At 45.0% G+C, this 19,658-nt stretch overlaps 1 protein-coding gene across 4 annotated transcripts in view; it reads right to left on the bottom strand.

Moving 5' to 3' along the window:
- LOC145412838 (uncharacterized) overlaps nt 1-19,658 on the bottom strand; it is a 254,288-nt gene that overhangs the window by 162,847 nt on the left and 71,783 nt on the right. For all 4 annotated transcript variants that reach the window (XM_080282628.1, XM_080282629.1, XM_080282632.1 and 1 more), the window contains exons 3-4: nt 12,097-12,215; nt 11,584-11,659 (exon numbers count right to left, since the gene is read on the bottom strand). In XM_080282628.1, coding sequence (XP_080138754.1) covers nt 11,584-11,659; nt 12,097-12,215 — 195 coding nt within the window. The remainder of the gene's footprint in view (nt 1-11,583; nt 11,660-12,096; nt 12,216-19,658) is intronic.

Raw genomic sequence — 19,658 nt, 5'->3', positions numbered from 1 at the left:
TTCATCATCTCACTGATGGCCTTAGTAACATCACGAAACTGAACGATTACTCTAACAAGGAGAAAAGCCGGGAAAGATATACTCTGCTCACATTCTTAACTCCGATCTAATGACGTATTTTCATTTTAAACATTAGTAGACGTCTTTATTCGACAATTTTATTCATCTGTAGTAGTGAAGGGATTAACCAGAGTCATGTCTAAATTCTCATATTCGAAGTTTCTCTGAAGGTAATTATAATCGACTGCAAATAATAATAAAATATATGACCTCACCATATTCACGGGGTTAACATCCTTCAAACTTTACCTTCCTTCTCTTCCCCGGCATTCTCCCCTCTTATCTCCTCCATCTTTCCTTCTTCCACCCCGTCTCCCCCATGACTCCGCTACTTTCATCCTGTTCCTCCCCACCTCCATTCCTTCCCTCGCTGGCTTCGACTCCCCATCCCTTCCTCTCCCTGTCCACCATCCACTTTCTCTCCACTTCTGCTCTATTCGTTCAGTCTTTGCTTATAAATTTCCCGTTTACTTTCCCGTTTTCCATCACCCTTAATGGAAGAGGTACCGGTAAAGCTAAGGGGGCAGGTCAGATATAAGGCATACAAGACACTAATGGTTAAACAGAAGACAAACGACAGTGGTATGTTATATAGGTTTGGTTGTATGATTCTTACGGACAGGCTACTGACATACCCCCCACCGCCTTCCTCCTTCCCCGCCCCCACCTTGACCGTGATCCCGTAATGGACAGGGGAGGATACCGTGGGCCAAGATAACCGGATTCCAGGGGTGGTGGGTAAGTCCACTGGGCCACGGCACGGGATGGTCAGCCCTTCTTTACAGGCACTCACACCCGCCATCTACCACGTTTACAGGAGAGTCACCACATTCACAAACTTGCTTCAGGTTAGTTACATTTTGATAATGGATGAAAACCAGACTTAATCCTCTGCAAGCTAGAAGAGTCCATTAGCTGAATTAAGTCTTTCTGGTAATGACTGCCTGCAAAATATCTAATGCATCGCTGTAACTGAAGAAGTTAATGTACCGGTAAAGATTATATGCAACACTTTCATGAACCTCCACTTCGTTAAACCAATTTGCTTATACAATCTCTTCAATAAGACAGTAGCTTCAAACAATGTAGTCTGTGTCTGTGGTGGGACGAGAAAAGCTCGCGTCAGAGGCAACAGCGACTCCCCTGCCAGCATTTTACCCTCTTAAAATAAATTTGTATTTTCACCGCTGACACCTTGAGAACAAACTCGATCGTAAAAAAACAAGCCAAACTTGGTACTGCAGCGACTTCATCTTGGAGGGGAGCAGCTGCCCTGTGACGAGATACGATACAAAGAACACTCGTGATATTGAGTTTCCGCGGACCCTCCACACCTGTATACTTGGCTGGAGTAAAATCAGACAGGGGTTTATACAAAATGATGACGTACAGATTAAGTTGGTGGTCGAAGCCTTGATAACGGCATGAAACAGTTCGCAATAACACTTTCTTAAAACTTTTTAGGTAACAACAACACCCCGTTCGGTGTAAAACACTGGCATGAAGGTAAAACTACAGCTAACGAGTGTACCCAATTTACTTTCGTTCGTCTATTACCACTGTCTACCCAGCCTCCATTAGCCGACAGCCAGACTAATACAATTACCTTACAGCTGTCCTGTCATGTCTCACTGCCGCACTGGACCTTTGTCTTCAACGCGCCACGCCCTTCACTGCTCCTTGCCTCAATTATCCCCCCCAACTTCTCATTCTCTGTAAGACAGGCTTTTTCCTCTCGCGTTTACCATTTCTTTCCCCCTTCCCGCCTCCTCAATTCAAATTCTTTCTGGTTTCTACTCTTTCTGTAAATAACCCTTACTTGATCTACCGTCATATATACATACACGCGAGAGAGAGAGAGAGAGAGAGAGAGAGAGAGAGAGAGAGAGAGAGAGAGAGAGAGAGAGAGAGAGAGAGAGAGAGAGAGAGAGAGAGAGAGAGGTAATTATTTTAACCAGTTCACTTGGGTCGCTAAACCTGATTCGCCTAACAGCCAAACTTAATAAACACCCAACTGCAGAGGCCACCACACTCACATTAAAACAAACAGGCGTGCACACTCAATGCGGCGGCAGGGTAGTGTGCAGCCTGGGGTAAAATTAGCAACACAAATAAGAACCACGACACCGCAAAACTATAAACGCGGGAAAACTTGTCCAGCACCAGCAACACAACGGCTGATGCTGCTACTGCCCACCACTGCCACCAGACACAACCACAATATTATCACTACCACCACTACCATTCTAGGCTACCGTCACTAGCATCATCACACTGTACTCTCCCCATCACCACCAACCACTTTACCACCACCGCCACCACCACTACAATACTACCACCATCACTACTATTACCAACCAGCACTATCCTCACTAAACAGCACCACCAACACTACAGCTATCACCAGTATCACTCTTACAATACACAACAATTAACACCACCATACCACTACTGATACCACAAACACCACTAATCCACCACTATCATTGAAACTATATACCACTACCACAACCGCCACCCAACCAGCTTTAATTATAATCTCCCTCCTTACCGCCCAGCCTCATATTATTACTAAAACCAGAACAGCAGGAGGGAGCACAGCCTGAGTGAAAACGGTACAGCCGAGTGCAAGAGAATAGGGTAAGAGAGAACAGCAAGAGAACAAGGAAGAACAAGAGAACAAGGTATGGGTGAACAAAATGACAAGGATGAACAAGGGAGAATACGGGAACAGCAGCAGAATACGACTGGGTAGGGCAATAGGGCATGAGTGAACAAATTGAGACGCAGACACTGAACACAGCATCTCCATACACAAGACGATTTATAGAGTCCCACGTGCTGTATCAAACTGTATCACTGTATTTCACCCAGACTAGACCTAAATACTTGTGTAGCCCATCCTGCATCTTGTATCCTGTATCCTGTGTTTCGTGTCCCCTCTCGCCTTCCTTCCCCTGGCAGCCGTGGCACCATCCCGACACACACAATTATTACAGAATTAATGATCCTGCCCTTATCTCGAGATCACATGCCGCCCTCCCTTTCCTTCCCTCCTCCTCCTCCCCCCTCCCCTTTCTCTCACCTACCTACATCCTCCTCTCAGTCTTTCATTCCTTCCTCCCTTTCCCTTCCTCCCTTTAGCATTATTCTGCTCACTTTCCTTCTCTATACTCCTCTCCTCTTCCTCTGCTCCTCTCACTACACACAGTTGCAGTTAGTGGGTATAATTCTTTCTCCTCTCACCCCCCTGTCTCTCTCACTTTCTCTTCATGTCCCCTAATTTTCTTTCCCCTCTTACTCTCTATTTCTTTACTCAGTTACTGGTTTTCCTTCCTCTCACTCTCACTTCCACTTCCTTGCTTTTCTTTCGTGTTTACCCCCTCTAGTATCTACTATTACTCCCCCCCCCCCAAGAGAGAGAGAGAGAGAGAGAGAGAGAGAGAGAGAGAATGACTATTAATTCTTTGCTGAGATAACGTAAATTATTCCAGACCACATCATTTGAGGGTGAACCAGTCTCTCTCTCTCTCTCGTCCCTTCACAGCTGTTCCCTTTACCCAGCTTTAGTCTCCCTTACAACATTTTCTCTCTTTACCTCAGTTCTCGTTTTCATTCCATAACTTCTCTCATTCCACCTTTATTTCCTATTAATATTCACTCCTTTTTACTGTCTCCTCTTTATCCTCCCCTCCATTCGTCAATTTTTATTTGTCTCATTTTTCCCCTTTGTAACTTCCCTTCTCCTATCCCTTTTTTGTCCTCCATTCTCTTGTCTCCACATTCTCTCTCTCCTAATCTTTCCCTTCTCCCTCTCCTTCCTCTTTTCAGTATTCTCTAACATATCCCACTTTTTTTCTGGTTTCTCTGTATCTTATTTCCCTTTGCTCTTTTTAATTTCCTCTTTCTTAGCTATCCTGTCTTCCCTCGCTCTCTCTCTCTCTCACTTTCCCCAACCCTTCACAACTGATCACAGGGTATATGAGGACCTTTCGAGGGTGTTCGGTGGTCAATGTCAACAAAGAGCGGGTGAAAAACGATCAAGAGTCAGGCATCAGATTACAACCCCACTCTTAAATTACCTACAGTTCAACCCACAAACAAAGGGTTTCATTTCAATCGATCTACGACTAGCATTACTTTTCAAATATCATGTTCTTGTCCCTTTATCATCTCCACTCACTCCCTACCACCAGGTTTTGCTTTTTAATGTTGTTCAGTTTGTTCCTCCTCCGAATTAAGTCTCCCCCACCCCCGCACATTCGTACAGCCAGACCTTTTCTTTTCTATTTCGTTTGCTTTTTTTCTCTACACTCAAAAGATTTTCTCCCCGTCTTCCTCCTGTCCCTTCCTAATTTTTTCCTCCTCTACTTCTCACCTTCTTTCCTTGCCAAGGGCCGATTGTACACACTTCCACCCATTCCCTTTCTAAGATATTTTATTCCATCCTCCCTCCCGACCTCCCCTCCTGCTCCCATTCCTTTAATCAATCTGCTTCCCTCTCTCCTATTTTTACTTTTCGCCATGATCCCCCTCCTCCACTCCCACTCCCCCTCTTCGGTGACCCATATCTCGCTCCACCACCAGTACCTTTACCCACCTGCATCCCCCTCCCCAACTAACACGCACCCTTTAGTTCCACAACCTCCACTTGCTCATTCCCCCTCCTCATCCCTCCAACTCCCCTGCCCTTTCATATTCTCTGACCTCCCCTCTTCCTCTCCATCTCTGAACTCCTTCAACTGCTACCGTACCTCTTTAACCCAACCAACCAACCCAACCCTACCCTACAAGAAACCCCTCTCTCAAACCCACACCCAACCCTTCTAAGTACCTTCCTCCTTTCCCTTCTGCGTTTCTATCCTTGTCTTTAGCTGATGGATCAGTTTTCTTAGTTATAACCTTCCCTATACCAAACAGCCAAGAAAGGACCAACAGGTCTGTTGCTGTTTGCTTCCCTTTGTATTCCCTCTTGGGCCCGTAACCCAACTACCTCCACCTACATCCTCTTGCACTTCGAACTACCCCTCCTCCCTCTTCACTACCTAACCCTTTCCAGACTTCTCCCGTCCTGCATCCCAGTGCCTCCCCTTCATCTCCCTCCCTCATCCCGCGTGCTCACCTGCACCAACCCAGCCAAGCCACTACCTTCAAAAGCCCAGGCGTCACTGTAGCCAGCTGTCAGGCCCCAGAGGTGAACAAGACTGACTGACTGGTCCCACGTGGTCACCCCAACCCCACTCTACCTTAGGGCGTGTCGCACCACCCGCTCACGTTATGGCCTCAGGCTACAGGAATTACCACCAACCCATTCTTTTCTCACCCCACTTTTTTATTTTTTATAACTCATCGCCGACCACCTGCTTCCTCGTTCTCTGTTAACTAGCTTCAAAATAAAAACCAGCACCATCCGTCGTGTCCACAAACGACCACATTATCAGCATGTATTGTTGGATCATTAGAATTACTACTACTCTTCCAAGTTACCTGATGTCACACGTCAAAATCACTCTTTTACTAGCCACATGAGTACCAAAACTGCGCCAAATCCAGTCTCATATCTGCTCTGGTACACATAATAATCTGAGCACCGTTCTTTCTATTGGGTGGATACGTCAGGACGTGCTGACGACCATCAGCAATGCTCTGAAGGTAGCAGGCCAATATACTGATACTAGAACTAATAACAATAAAAATAAACCCGAACACTGTCTTTGATCTCCAATCTCTAAATGCAGTCCAGTTACCTCAAAACCAACGGATCTAGATCCTGATGTTCAACTTTAGATCAAACTCTGCAGGCTCTCAGGCTTGGGATTTCTTCAGGCAATAAAAAGTAAAAGAAAATTACTACTTTCATGTAATCACAATATTCTGGCTAATCCACTGACTGTATTATGTGGTCTTCAATATTGGCACAACAGTCAGGAGCAGTACCAACTGAAACTTGTGGATCACTGTTGCGTATTGGCGTTTGTCTCAACCCCGTGGCGGGAGTGAGTCCTGATGTCGCCTGCCTCCATACTTACAAACCTTCTTAAGCTTAACTGGCGAATAAAATTGTTCACTCTCATAACTACCACACATATTACAACCAAACCTGAGAATGATCATGCGACAGAATGCGAAAATTTTTTCTGACAATAAACTACTACGGACACTAGTTTATCCTGGTAAATCAAAGATGAATATGATCACTAGCCCTTGTGTGCTGACCTGAAGTTAAAAGAGAGAGGGGGAGTAATGGAGGAAGGGGTGAGGGAAGGGAAGGAGAGGAGAGGGATGGAGAGAAGAGGCAGAAATGGCAGTGACATGGCCCATTGTCCAACAGCACGGAGTAGGAAAGGGCAAGGCAGAAGAGAAAATATTATATATATATATATATATATATATATATTACACATACACTTACAATTATGCATACATACTGAGAGAGAGAGAGAGAGAGAGAGAGAGAGAGAGAGAGAGAGAGAGAGAGAGAGAGAGAGAGAGTGAGAGAGGGGGGGGAGGGGTGTGAAGAGCGTTGTTGAGGGAGAGAATGTGAGAGGTGATGGTATACTGACTGGCCAAATAATTAACTTCCCCCACACCACACCACCCAGTCACACACACCACACCATACCACTCGCACAAACTCTACCTTTCTCTTCACTTACTTTTCTTCGTTTCCCTCCTCCTCCTCCTTTCCCATCCACATCTCTTTTCTCTCTTCTCCCCGCTCACCTCATCGTTTCCCCCCTCCTTCCTCTCCCTCCCTGTCCCCTTTCCCTCCCTCTCATTTCATTGTTCTCTTTCATCCTTCCCACTAACTCCTTTCTCTACCCCATCCAATCCTCACTGATTCATCTTTTTATTTCCCTGTCTTCCCCTCCACCATTCTCTTTCCTCTCCAAAGCCGCTCCCTGCATTCCTTTCAAAACCTTCCTTTCGTCCTTTCTACTTTCCTGTCTTTCCCTCCACTTTAATATCTGTCCTTTCCTTTCCCATGAGACTCCTTTAATATCAACTTATCTTCCCTTCTTCTCAACTTTATTTCCTTATCTTCTTCCTCAGCAACCCTTTGTCATTCTCACCTAATCTTCCCTTCCTATCAATAGTTAGCCCTACTTTATACAGTCCCACCTTCCCTTCCCCTTCCTTCTCACCCTATCCACCCTTCTTTCCTGCGCCATCCCTTCATTCTCACCCTATCCACCCTTCCTTCCTGCGCCATCCCTTCATTCTCACCCTATCCACCCTTCCTTCCTGGCCATCCCTTCATTCTCACCCTATCTACCTTTCTTACCAATGCCTCCCTCCCTCGATACTACAGACTCAAAACTACCGACACCATCTGAATGCTCTCTGTGAAATTCTCCCGTCTCCACATCCCGCCTCTCTCCACCCCTCTTCATTTCCTCCCCTCCACTCTTCTTCCCTGTCCACCGCGCTTTTTCCTCCCCATCCATCTTCCCCTCCCTCCTCACGCTGCACCACTCCTCTCCCCCTATCTCTCTACCCTTCCTACTCTTCCTCTCCCTGCCATCTCCATTTCACTATCCTACCTCCTCTGGTCCATTTATCTCTAATTCTGCACCTCCACCTCTCTCTCCTTCCCTCTTATACGTGGGGAGCAATTATAATTACCGTATTCTAGTCACGAAAATGGAAACTCTACGGGGAGAAAACACAACTGCGCTGGAGGAGGAGGAGGAGGAGGAGGAGGAGGAGGGGGGGGAGGAGAGATGGGAAAAGGGGAAGGCGAAAAAAAAAAAAAAAAAAAAGGGGGGGGAGGGGGGGGATTTTATGAGGGTAAGCGTGGAGTGAGGGAACTAAGATGTGAGGGAGGTAGTGACTGAAAGCGTTAAGAGAAGTGAGGGTAGTGGCTCCATCAGCGAGGTGGGCAAAGTTTAAGGAAGAGTGTCGCCCTCAGCCCCACTGTTTACACTGCTTCATGCCGGCCTGCCCCGTGGTCTGCCTCAAGGTTGGAGGAGAGGAGGAAAGAAAGGAAAGAAGAAAGGAGCAAAGAAGGTGTGGATAACACAAGGTGATACTAGGACGAACACGGGCGGGAGAGTAGGAAGGAGACAAGAAAGACGGTTAAGGAGGGGGTGGGGAGAGGAAAAACCGTAAAAACAAAAATGAAAAAAAGAAACATACTAAAAGAAATTTGAAGCAAATGCCAATATAAGCGGAAACTCACTGGAAAAGTGCAAAAAACGTGGGAAAGGGGCGACAAAAAGAAGAAATCAGAGTTGCTATACAGTGTGTGATGTACTATCGCTCAAAAAAGTATCCTTACATGAATGCAGGGTTCCACAAAGAGTAGAGCGACTCGAGCAGTGCTCGTATTCCATATTTCGTGGTCTGTAGTGTCAAAAGAACTCACGTCACTTTAGTAATGATACTTTTTTATGCGATAGTATCACGTAGGGATAATGGACCAAAATAAGGACGGTAGAAAATACGGGTGAAATCAGCGCTAGACTAACAACTTACTGTATACTGTATTTCCTCAACCGAACCTTCTTCCTTTATCACATATCCTCTTCAAGCATCGTCAGTCTCTCCCCTCTTCCCCTTCATCTCCCCATTTCTCTGCCTCCCCTACACCCTCCCTTCGGTATAACTGATCACCTCGTAGGTTGTCATGCATCATCCCCCTCCTTGCCTGTCTGTCGCCTGTCGCTCTCATTCCCTTCATTTCTCCCACACACACTTCCCTCCTCTCTCCATCCATTCGCCTCTCCCCTCCATCTTCCTCATTTCAATCTTCATTCCCCAACGCTTTCCCTCCTCACTCTTCATTTCCTGTTCCTCACCTCTCAATCTCTAAACGCTCCCCCCTCGCTCTTCATTTCGTCATCTATACCTAACACCCTTCCATCCTCATTCCCTCCGTCTCCCCCCAAATCCTCCCTCCTCGCTCCCCCTCCATCTCCATCACTCTTCCCTCATCGTTCATCATTCCGGCAGTCTCCCTTCAACCATACCCTTCTCTCCATCCATCCCTTCACTCCTCCCTCCTCATTCATCACTCCCACATTCTCTCTCCAATCATACCCTTCCCTCTTCATCATTCTATTTACACTGCCCCTGTACCCTACCATTCACTCATCATTCCATTTATCCTCATCCACATATTCCTTTCAACCATACATCCCCCTCTCCCTTTCACTCTTCACCTTCGCTCTGAACTCACCACTCCCTTCGCTCCTCAATCATACGTTTCCTTCCACATTATACATTTAATTGATCCCACCGCCTTTCCCTCGTCATTCCTTTGGTACCTTTCCCTATATTATTTTCTCCCCAACTACACAGTCAGTCCTCTTTTTTTTTTATATTACTTTCCTTTATAAGTTTTTTCCTTTTACTCTCCCACCACAAACCATGGATCCTAGGGCAAACAAACAAAACACAAAAGCAAAGATGGACAAAAGGAAAACATGCCCACATACTCGTAAACCAAGACGGCCAGATACAGTATTCAACACAGGCTGCTCCAACACCCAGGGCCCGCCACCCTCACCCTCACTCCCTACCGCTCTGGGACCACCGCCTTCAGCATATGTAAACACTAGACATCTCACGTGTATCTGCCTTGGTTAGCTTACACAAACAAGCAACCGCTACAGAAACGCCTCTCAAGTGTCTAATTCCAAGATTACAACTTATTTACGCAAGTGTACATCTTTCAAAATGTCCAGCGGCATATCCTAAGATGAAAAATATAGTCTAGAGGAAGCAAAATCAATGAACAATATACTGAAAATTCACTGGAGACACTTTAATTATATAATGGTCTGCTAAGTTGAATAAATTCGCCGGGATGCATCCAGAATAAACACATGAAATCCTGGTAGTGAAAGGGTTAGGATGTGACTGTGGTGGGTGCAATACAACACTGGGTCACACAATGAACACTGGTTAGCAGTGGCGTTGCACTGGTACAAACTAATCTTCACACTTGCCATTAATAAGGCCATTACGGCGGCGTCTGTGTGGCGCGGTGGACCATACTCACCAGCACGGTTAACAACAACGTTACACTTGCTTACAGTGCCTGGTAGCTTTCTATCACCATTTACTGTATATCGTTCTAGCAACCCTGTTTCTAGGTGTAGGCTTCCTTTCTAACATCTTTTATATATTTCTAGTAACATTATATCTAGTGTCTTAGCTTTTTGGTACCTTGAGCATCCCCCTTATATCTTGCTGGCTTCTACTTTTAGAATCTTTGTATTTATATATTTTTCACGTGCTTAATGTTGTTCTAATTATCAAGATGGAGCCACAGATAGGGGAATGCAACCTCATCTTTCCATCTCAGCTGTCTAACTGTCTAAATAGAAAACTTTTACAATTTCAGAATCATGTCCTGTGGTTACTCTGAGGCAATACGACAACGTAATCTAAGAACACAGCTATGTGCGTTTACTGTAGTGCAGGGTAGCCTGTGATGATCCTGCCTCCCATATCTTAAGTGTTCCATTCCACTGTTTTTTCTCACTGCTCATTCCTCGTCTCTCACACCCCTCACTCTATCCTTCCCTCCTCACTCCCTCCCTCTCCCCTACACTCTGTTCCCCATCAACCACCATGACAATCGCCATTCAGCTGTCCTGTCATGTCCTCACTGCCACACAGAGCCTTCACTCCCTATATATCAACTCCCTTTCTTCTTACATTATCTTCCCGTGCCTCTCATTCTTTTAATCAACAATAATTTTACCACCAGCGCTTACAGCCTACCTTATCTCATTTTGTTTCAGTACAAGTTCTCATTTTACGGTAACAGAATTCAAATCCCCCTCTCCTGCATCATCGTAATCACAGTTCCCGCATCCACTGCCAAGCTTGTTCCAAACATTTTCAGGTTCTCACGACAGCCGTTTCTTAACCTATTTCAAACAAAGATATTTTTCGGTTTAGTCAAGCCAGTATCAGGTCATTCATTCAAGTTTGGTGAGATCTCTAAAAAGGGATTAAAGGTTAAATATAATCACCCTAAGCAGAATAAAAACGTCTAGAGATAGGACGAAGCTAAAAACTAGGTCCTCTGGCTGACTGGGTTAATGTTTCACACGCACTGCCCATGTCTTCAACTCCCCGGTGCTTCTACATAACCAACATTCAAGTTTCTCAACCGTCTCCCTCCATCCCACCCCTCGTCACTAACATCACGCCTTAAGACATAAGCCTGTCTCGAATACAGTCGTGTCTACATCGTCCTTGCATACACTAAGCTTGCTGCTACACAACTCGTCACATTCTCACTGGCAATGAAAGAGAACACCACAACCACCGCCACATCACACGTTCACCTGGCTTAAATGTAATTCACCACAAGTACGGCTAAGCTTGCTACATGTGACTATTGTGCAACAGTACTGAGCACTGAAAAACTGCCGAATGTAACAAAGGTCAATATAAGACTTGGGTAACCTGATATCACTGTACTATAACATCAAAGTTTACTAAACAGCAGGATGTTGTTCCACGTATACATTTCATCGACAGCGGTGTGGTGTTTGTACTGACCTCATCCTTAGCGACGTCGCCATTTGTGTTCTCCACTTTAGCTGCCTTCTTCTCTCGGCGAAGGAACGAGAAACTCCTGTCGGGGCATAACAAAATGCCTAATAATAACCTTAAAATTAACACAATGGCAAAATGTACACAAACAACTAAAAAACTGAACAATGGTAAGAACTACAAATCAGTATCTCTCATACATCTATAGCATCATTCACAATAATTATAAACTCACAATTACTTTCTTACAATTACCACACGAGTTTATTCAACATACTTTTTTCATGGTAAGGGTTACATGTAAACTTAGCTATCACTGGGGAGCTCAGTTAGGTTGAGAGGAATAGTTTGGTGCTACTAAGAATTAACCTCAACAAACTGAAGGGGTTAACGACATATATAAAAAGGGATTTGGTCCTACGTATATTAGCTTCAGAGGTAGTGGTGTTGAAACAAACTCATGCTTTAACACTTTTTCCTATGATAGTCGAATTAATTTTTTGAAAAGAACAAACTTACCTGAACGACTTCTTCTTCTTAACCTTTTTCTCTTTCTTTTCTTCCTCTTTCTTCTCCTCTTCCTTCGTTTCCTTAACTTCTGTCTCTTTGTTCTCCTCTTTGTTGGCTTCGTTCTTTTCCTGCAACATGAAAAACAAGATATATGCAAACAACAACAACAACAACAACAATAATAATAATAATAATAATAACAATAATAATAAATCTTACTAAGCATTTCATATACTTTCAAAATGAGGCGAGGCGAAGCGAGTCGGGTATTTGTACTTTCTGGTGAGTTACAAACGAAATTCAAGACTCTCTGTATTTTAGAAATGGATGAATTATATTTTCATTTTCAACGAAAAATATGAAAAAGGGAAAGAAAAGAACGGGGAGGAGGAGGAGGCAAATGTGAGAAAAAGAAGAGAGAGAAACGAGTGAAGTAGAGAGCAGTGGGGAGAAGAAGCCATGAAGACGATATAAATCAAAGATAAGAGAAGTGCAAAGACAGCACGAGACGAAAGAAAAGGCGTCAACTCTGCAGAACATGACCAAGCTCGTGGGCCAGCAAAGTGTCTGGCAGCTGCAGGTCAAGCACAAAGGTCAACACAACAGGAAGGAAGGCAGCACCATAATATTTCCTTAACACTCTGACCCCACCACCCACGTGAACAGAAATAATCAAACCAATCCTGTATGGTCGAGAGGGCGAACCTAATCTGATGACCCTAACAAAATTTATCTCACCACCGAGGTATAATTCACACGTTCATATTTGGCAGCTGTCAATCTCTAACTTTCAGTCTGGAGGGGAGGCGAAGTTGAATAATAGTGTGGTGGGAGTAAGAACAAAGCAATCTTCCAATCCAGGGCAGGGGTGGGGGATGGGGGGTTCCAAAAAGCTACTCAAAATCGTCAAACGGTAACAAGAATATAACAGGACATCATCGTACAGTAAAGGTTAACAGCCACACCTTAACACGGCAATTTCCTTCCACTGACCTCCACGACATTTCTTTCCCACTCACACTTCTATAACAGCAGTCTAACGATAAAAAATGTATATATATGAAAAAAAAGATGGTCATTGTATAGTTGGTGGTTAACATTCACACCCTAACACCGCTATTCCTTTTAAACGACTCAAACTCCCATTAAAACCCAATGAAATTTCTCCAGGTCACCCACTCACAGTTCTTAACTATCCTTCACTCTCTTCACCTCCTATACTCCTCTCCCCTACATGTTCTAGCAAATCCACCCACATCACCACTTTTCTAACACCTTTCATAATGCTTTATTTTTTCACACTGCCCAATTCCCCCAGCTTAACTCCACACCCCCGCCCGCAAATCCAACCTCCCTCCTTTCCACCTACATACACACACACACACACACACACACACACACACAGTTTCTTTGCGTATTTTTAAATGTCACACCGTCACCCTTACTACCTACACCACTCCCTTAAGACTCTCACCCGGGGGGTTTCTTCTACAGTAAATAAAATAGTCTAGCGGCAGCAAGAACAAGCGTCTAGCGGCAGGAATAACAGTGTGGCAGTGGCAAGAAGCTATTCTGGTGGTAGCAGGCGTAAGACAACGTAATGGTGTGACTGCCAGACATGTTTAGTCTCTTCATTACAAAGGATCTCAAAGCTAAATAATAATAATAATAATAATAATAATCGTTTGGTGACAGACCGAGAAAAAAAATGTAGGTGGATAACAAGGGTCTGGATTCAAACAAACCTTGGATTAATTAGTAGTTTCTCGTATTTAAACCTTCATTTACCAAGGATAAAAGATACGAAAATTTATGTGCTCCCCGTCCGTCTTCCCTCCTTGAGAAACAGAATGTGTTCCGGTAGGGCATCTGTGGCGTGTGTGTGTTTGTGAACCTCGGCCCAGATGACTCCCACATGTGACAATCAACAGAGGAGTCGCCGGGTCAACGGGGTCGACCTCAATCGCTTTTTGTCACTTCATTCCTTCCTTCCTCCCTCTCTCCTGGCCTAACCTAACCTAACCAAACAGACTCCCAGACGTGACAATCATACCAGTCTTTGGGTCGAGGGAGATTACCACTCAATAACTTTTTGTCGCTTCATTCCTGCCTCCTCCCTCCGCCATTACTCCCATCAACAAAAACTGATTGCGGCGTCGATTCAGGTTCCAATACTCCAATTCATTTCGGTTCCGTTACGTTCCTGAGACAGCGGTACCATGGGCGTTGTAAGAAACTAAAGGTTAACCATCAAATACAAAGAAAAAAACAAACCGCAATCTTCTCTTTCAGACAAAGGTGACATCTTCATTTCATATTTTTCGTTTAATTTCTTATTTGGAAGCCACCCATTCCCTATCTTGTTTAACCCAGTATCTATATTCCCTTGATCGGGGATAGTAAATTTAATCTATCGAGTACAATGCCTGTATTAAGGTTGTACGACCGCCAGACGCTTTAACTCAGCAAAGGAGAGACCAAGTACTAAAGTGATCCTGTGCTTTAGATTTCCTCTGATGGCAAAAAGCATGATATAAAAAGACGTCATGGTACTAACAAGGTTTAACTCGAGTCTTCCCCTACAAACGGCCCCGAGAAATATTCCAGCCATCCACAGAATGAAGTTCATCCCCATCCTCCCCACTTCAGCAACAAAAAACGACCTAAACTTTGCTGATCCATCGCACTGGCCGGGAAATAAAACCCTGGTCTTATCTCTCCCCTTCCACTCACTCCACCATCACCATTTAAGTTTACCAATCTAACCAAACTGCCTTTTACGATTATGGAATGTATGTGCAGTAATCTCGTTCTCTTACTATATGACTGGCACAGATTTCTTTACATCTTCCACTGTACATCTCTGTCTCTGTCTGTCTGTCTGTCTCCCTCTCTCTCCATACATATATACAAGCTTTTATCCGAAATTGTAGTCATAAAGATGAGGTTTAGTTGAGTGTGCGGAATTCTAGTCGTTACAGAACAATCATCCATCCTGTTAAATTTTTCATGTACTTTAGCGTTACATTTTGCTACATAATTATACCGCAGGCCCTTCGTATCAGTGAATATTTACACTCAGGAATTCACAAACTTTTAACTGATATTCACCAAGAGAGTGTCCAAAGTTGCTATAAAATCAGTCAACGTCACCCATGGTTGGTTTCCCTGCTACCACCCAGTCTCCCTTGTAACCATTTCAGTGACTCAGTTTGGAAACCGAACTACGTCAAGTCAAACTGTCCACTCTTCGGTCTAGTGCGGTGGTCACATGATGAAACTGCCGAGCGTGGACTGACGAGGCGGGTGGCGATGTCCCCACAACAACACTCAGCACATTAGATCCAACACATGACCACATCATCATACTACTCTACTAGTTCTTTGTTTATTTTTTTATTGTCCTCTGCAATTTACATAAATAGTCTATTAAGGTTCCACTGCCTCTCGTACAGATGATCTGCCCATACCTCAGAATTACAGTATGGAAGGGTTGTGATGTTAGAACACCGTAGACTCATAAGGACTATAGTATTTATTATTATATATGTACACACACACACACACACACAACCATATATACGCGTGTGTGTGCGTGCGTGCGTGTGTGTGTGTGTGTGTGTGTGTGTGTGTGTGTGTGTGTGTGTGTGTGTGTGTGTGTGTGTGTGTGTAAAACGCCCAGAGTAATCAATCTGCGATAAATATATCTATTCACTCACTCATTCACCTAATCTACTCACTCACCCACCCCAATACACACCAATCCAGTGAAGTGTGCTGAACTAACACCAACCTTTCACACAAGCACCCATCAATCCACTCACTCCCTCGCTTTATGACATATCCATCCATTCACCCGCTCAACACCCTCACTACCTATTCACCGTCGCCATCACTCCTAACTCACCCACATTGATCCCCGCCGACTGACCAGGGCGATTTACCTTGTGTTCAATTCTCTCCAATTCTCTACTATTTCTCAGATCTCCCTACCTCTCTCCTCCCACCCTCCTCTCTATCACAAACTTTCCCCTCATGTCTTTTAGAATCTTCCGTACAATGGTCTTCTTTTTTTTTTAAGCTTGCTATCTCAAAACGACATTCTTCAGCTCTGGCGCAACTTTTCACTCTGACGATAGGAAGTTAAGTGTATTTCATTAACTCTCACTGCCTCCGGTGCTCTTCTGAAAATCGTCTAGTAGCTAAAACAAAAACTGCGTCCATGGGTTTCCTAGAAAAATTAGAGATCAGAGGGAATGTATAGCTGGGGTAAGGGCAAAACCATCTTCCACTTCTTACGCTTCCGACCCACCCACCCCCCACCCACATCCCAATCACACACACACACACACACACACACTCATCCCTCCAGCCTCTCACCCCCACCGATCACACACACCCCTCAACCCTCTCCCCCCCCCCTCACCCACCCATCACAGCTGCCCCCATCCGCCACTCAACACTATTACCCCTCAAAAGGAACAGTCTGACGTCAGCCTGAAAGCATGAAACACGAGATTGGAGGGAATGTGTGCAGCTGAGGCGGAGGGGGAAGTCACGGACACGGCAGCTGGGTGTGTGTATGTGGGGGGGGGGGGGAGTGATGCAGAGGATGGGGGGGAGGAAACGGGGATATAAGTGTGGAGTGCGTAAAACAAGGAAGGACAAATTGAAGGGAGAAATGGAAGGTGGGAGAAAAGGGCATGGATTTTTGAGGTAGGGAAGAAGGCAGGGGGAAGACATGACAAGATGCAAGGGAAAGTGAATCTGACTGCAAGGAGAGGGGGGAGGGGGGAGGAACTCAGGTGTACAGTACATTCGGAAGGTGTTTGAAGGATGGAGGAAAGAAAAAATAAAAACTAATGGACGATAAGGAATCAGGGGACGAAGAGGCTGGGGTTAGGGGGTAAAGACGCAAGGGAAGGACGTGACTACCAAGGGATATGGCAAGAGAAGTGGAAGGAGAATGAAAGTGCGACGAAGAGAACTGGGAAGGCTCTACGGAAATCTATCTATCTATCTATCTATTGCCAGACGCCTCAATCCCGTTTGGGGTGGCCACAAACAAATCGCCTCCAAGTCGCCCTGTCCCCCGCCATTTCACTCCCCTGCTCCCAACTCACACCCCCCTCTCTCATATACCTCTCCACCCCATCCCTCCATCTCATCCTCGGCCTCCCCTTCCCTCTTTCCCCCTCCACCTCACTCACATACACTCTCTTCGTCAGTCTTTCACCCTCCATCCTCTCCACATGGCCAAACCACCTCAGTGTGTTCCTCATAACGCTTCCTATCACATCCACATCAACACCACAACGCTCCTTTATATCCTCATTCGTCAGCCTGTCTCTCCAGGCTCCTCTTAAATAACTCATTTCCACGGCTCTCACTCTTGACTTGTGTCCTTCCAACAACGTCCAAGCTTCACTTCCGTACGTTAGAGTTGGTATCACAATACTGTCATGTAGTAACTTTTTCACTTCCATGCTCACTTCCCTGTTTCTTATCACTGCTTTCAAAGAACCAGCAACCTTTCTTCCCTGCTGTACCCTTTCAAGCACTTCACCCTCTACGGAAATATTATGAAAATGAACAGCTAAGTAGAGAATGGGGAGGGTGACAGAGATGGGAGAGGAGAAATGGGAACGGAGGAAAGATGTGAAGGGAGGGAGGGAAATGGGATCTCAGGAGGAAAGGAGATGGGGATGTGGAAGGAAGGGGAAAGGTAAAGAGAAGGGGAGAGGAGAGAAAGGGAAAGGGAGGGGGAGGAGAGAGAAAGTGAAAGGAAGAGGGAGAGAAAGTGAAAGGGAGAGGGAGGGAAAGATGAAGGGAAAGGGAGAGAGAAAGGGTATGGGAAAGACAAGACTAAGGGTAAAGTAAAAACAAAAGAATAAGAGGAGAGCAGCTGGGAGGGGGGGGGAGGGGAGTGAGAAAGTGAAGACAGATTACGACTCAAGGACGAACGAATGTAATGAGGGGACATGAAAAAAAATATATATAACTGCAAACCAAAGATGAAAGAGAAAAACAAAGATGAAAGAGAAGTACCATAGGGGAGAGCTTACGAGTGGCAGGTGTGGGGTGAGAGCCAGAAGAAAGGGCTATTAAAAAGTCAGAAGGGGAGAGTGAGATAATGGATAAAAGGGAGAAAGAATGCAAGAAGGGGGAGGCCAGAGGGGGAAAAAAAAAGGGAGGAGTGTGAAAGGAGAAAATGAGTATTGGAGATGAGAGAACAGGCAGACAAAAAGAAATGAATAAGTAAACGTGAAAATGAAGAGAGGGGGATGTCACTGGATGCAAAAGATGGAAATTAACAGGAGTACATTGAGAAAGGGAGAGTGAAAATGAAGGTATAGAGGGGTACATTGCAGGGAAAGGGGAGAATGTGAATGAGGGGATGTGGAAATGACGGGAGAGAGGGGGAAGTCACTGGAATAGGGGGGGGGGAGAATTACTGGATGGGAATGGAGTGAAGAAGAGAAAGGCTGGAGAATGGGTGAAACAGGAACGAGAATTGAATATGTAAGTAGCATGAAGAGGCCACAGAGAAAGATGAGAGAGGAGGAGAGGAAATGAAGGTAGCTTGGAGAGGGAAAAGGAAAAAAAATGCGTGGGCGTAAGAAAGCTGAGTGAACAAGAGAAAGCGAGAGTGAAAAGGCTGGGAGAAATGAGAGTAAAAAGCTGAAAAAATATGGGCGAAAATCTTGACAGGGGGAGGGTCACATGGAGAAGAGTAAAAAGGAGGAAGGGGAGATGATTACGGAGAAGGGAAGGCAAGAAAAGGAAATGGGGGAGGGGGAAGGAGAGGGAAAAAGGGAGAATGAAAATGGACCAAGGTGGATGAAAAGAGACGAAAGGGAGAAGGAAAACGAGAGGAAAGGCGACAGAAGATTGGTGTGTGACAAGGCCGCCAGACGCCATCAGGAGGGTGAGAGAGGCGACAACTAAGGGAAAACATTGGAGTAGACTACACGGTTTTTGTGCCATATTTATAAAGTTTCCTAGCTAATTTTTACGACGAGTTTCTATCACAACCAACAATTATCACATTCTATTTACATATTCACTGATTTTACTGAATATCTGGTAAACGTATGGGTCAAGATAAAAGCTTCTATAACCAAATCTTACGCGCCACTAGGCTAAGGAGAGTTCATAACTACGGCCCCTTTGTCGCCTCACACAGCTCCCCCGTACACACTGCATTACCTCCCATCAGCATCTTTTCTTCCACCAAAAATTATTGCCCCCCCCCCCCAAAAAAAAAAATGCTGACAACTATTAAAACAAGCACTCACTCCCCCCCCCCCCCTTTTTTTTTTCTGTCGAACAAGCACTATCCTTCTTACTGCACCAACACTATTTTTTTTTGTTCAACCAACAAACAATACATTCCCAACAACTCCATTTCCCTAAACACAACAATATCCCCAGAACACTAAACCTAAGCATTTACTTTTCCCCTAAGAATTACCTCTCTCGGCGTAATTTTCCCCCCAAGCACCATTTATTTTCCTTCAGTGGTTGTCCCTTGAGCATCTTTACTTGTGGCTACTACACTGACCTTTTTC

This window comes from Coenobita brevimanus, chromosome 94 (genome assembly GCF_032717465.1).
Source record: "Coenobita brevimanus isolate Jiangsu-jjx chromosome 94, ASM3271746v2, whole genome shotgun sequence".
Classification (NCBI taxonomy): Eukaryota; Metazoa; Arthropoda; class Malacostraca; order Decapoda; family Coenobitidae; genus Coenobita; species Coenobita brevimanus.
The sequence above is the reverse complement of the archived record's forward strand: the minus strand, read 5'-3'. Positions and strand labels throughout refer to the sequence as shown.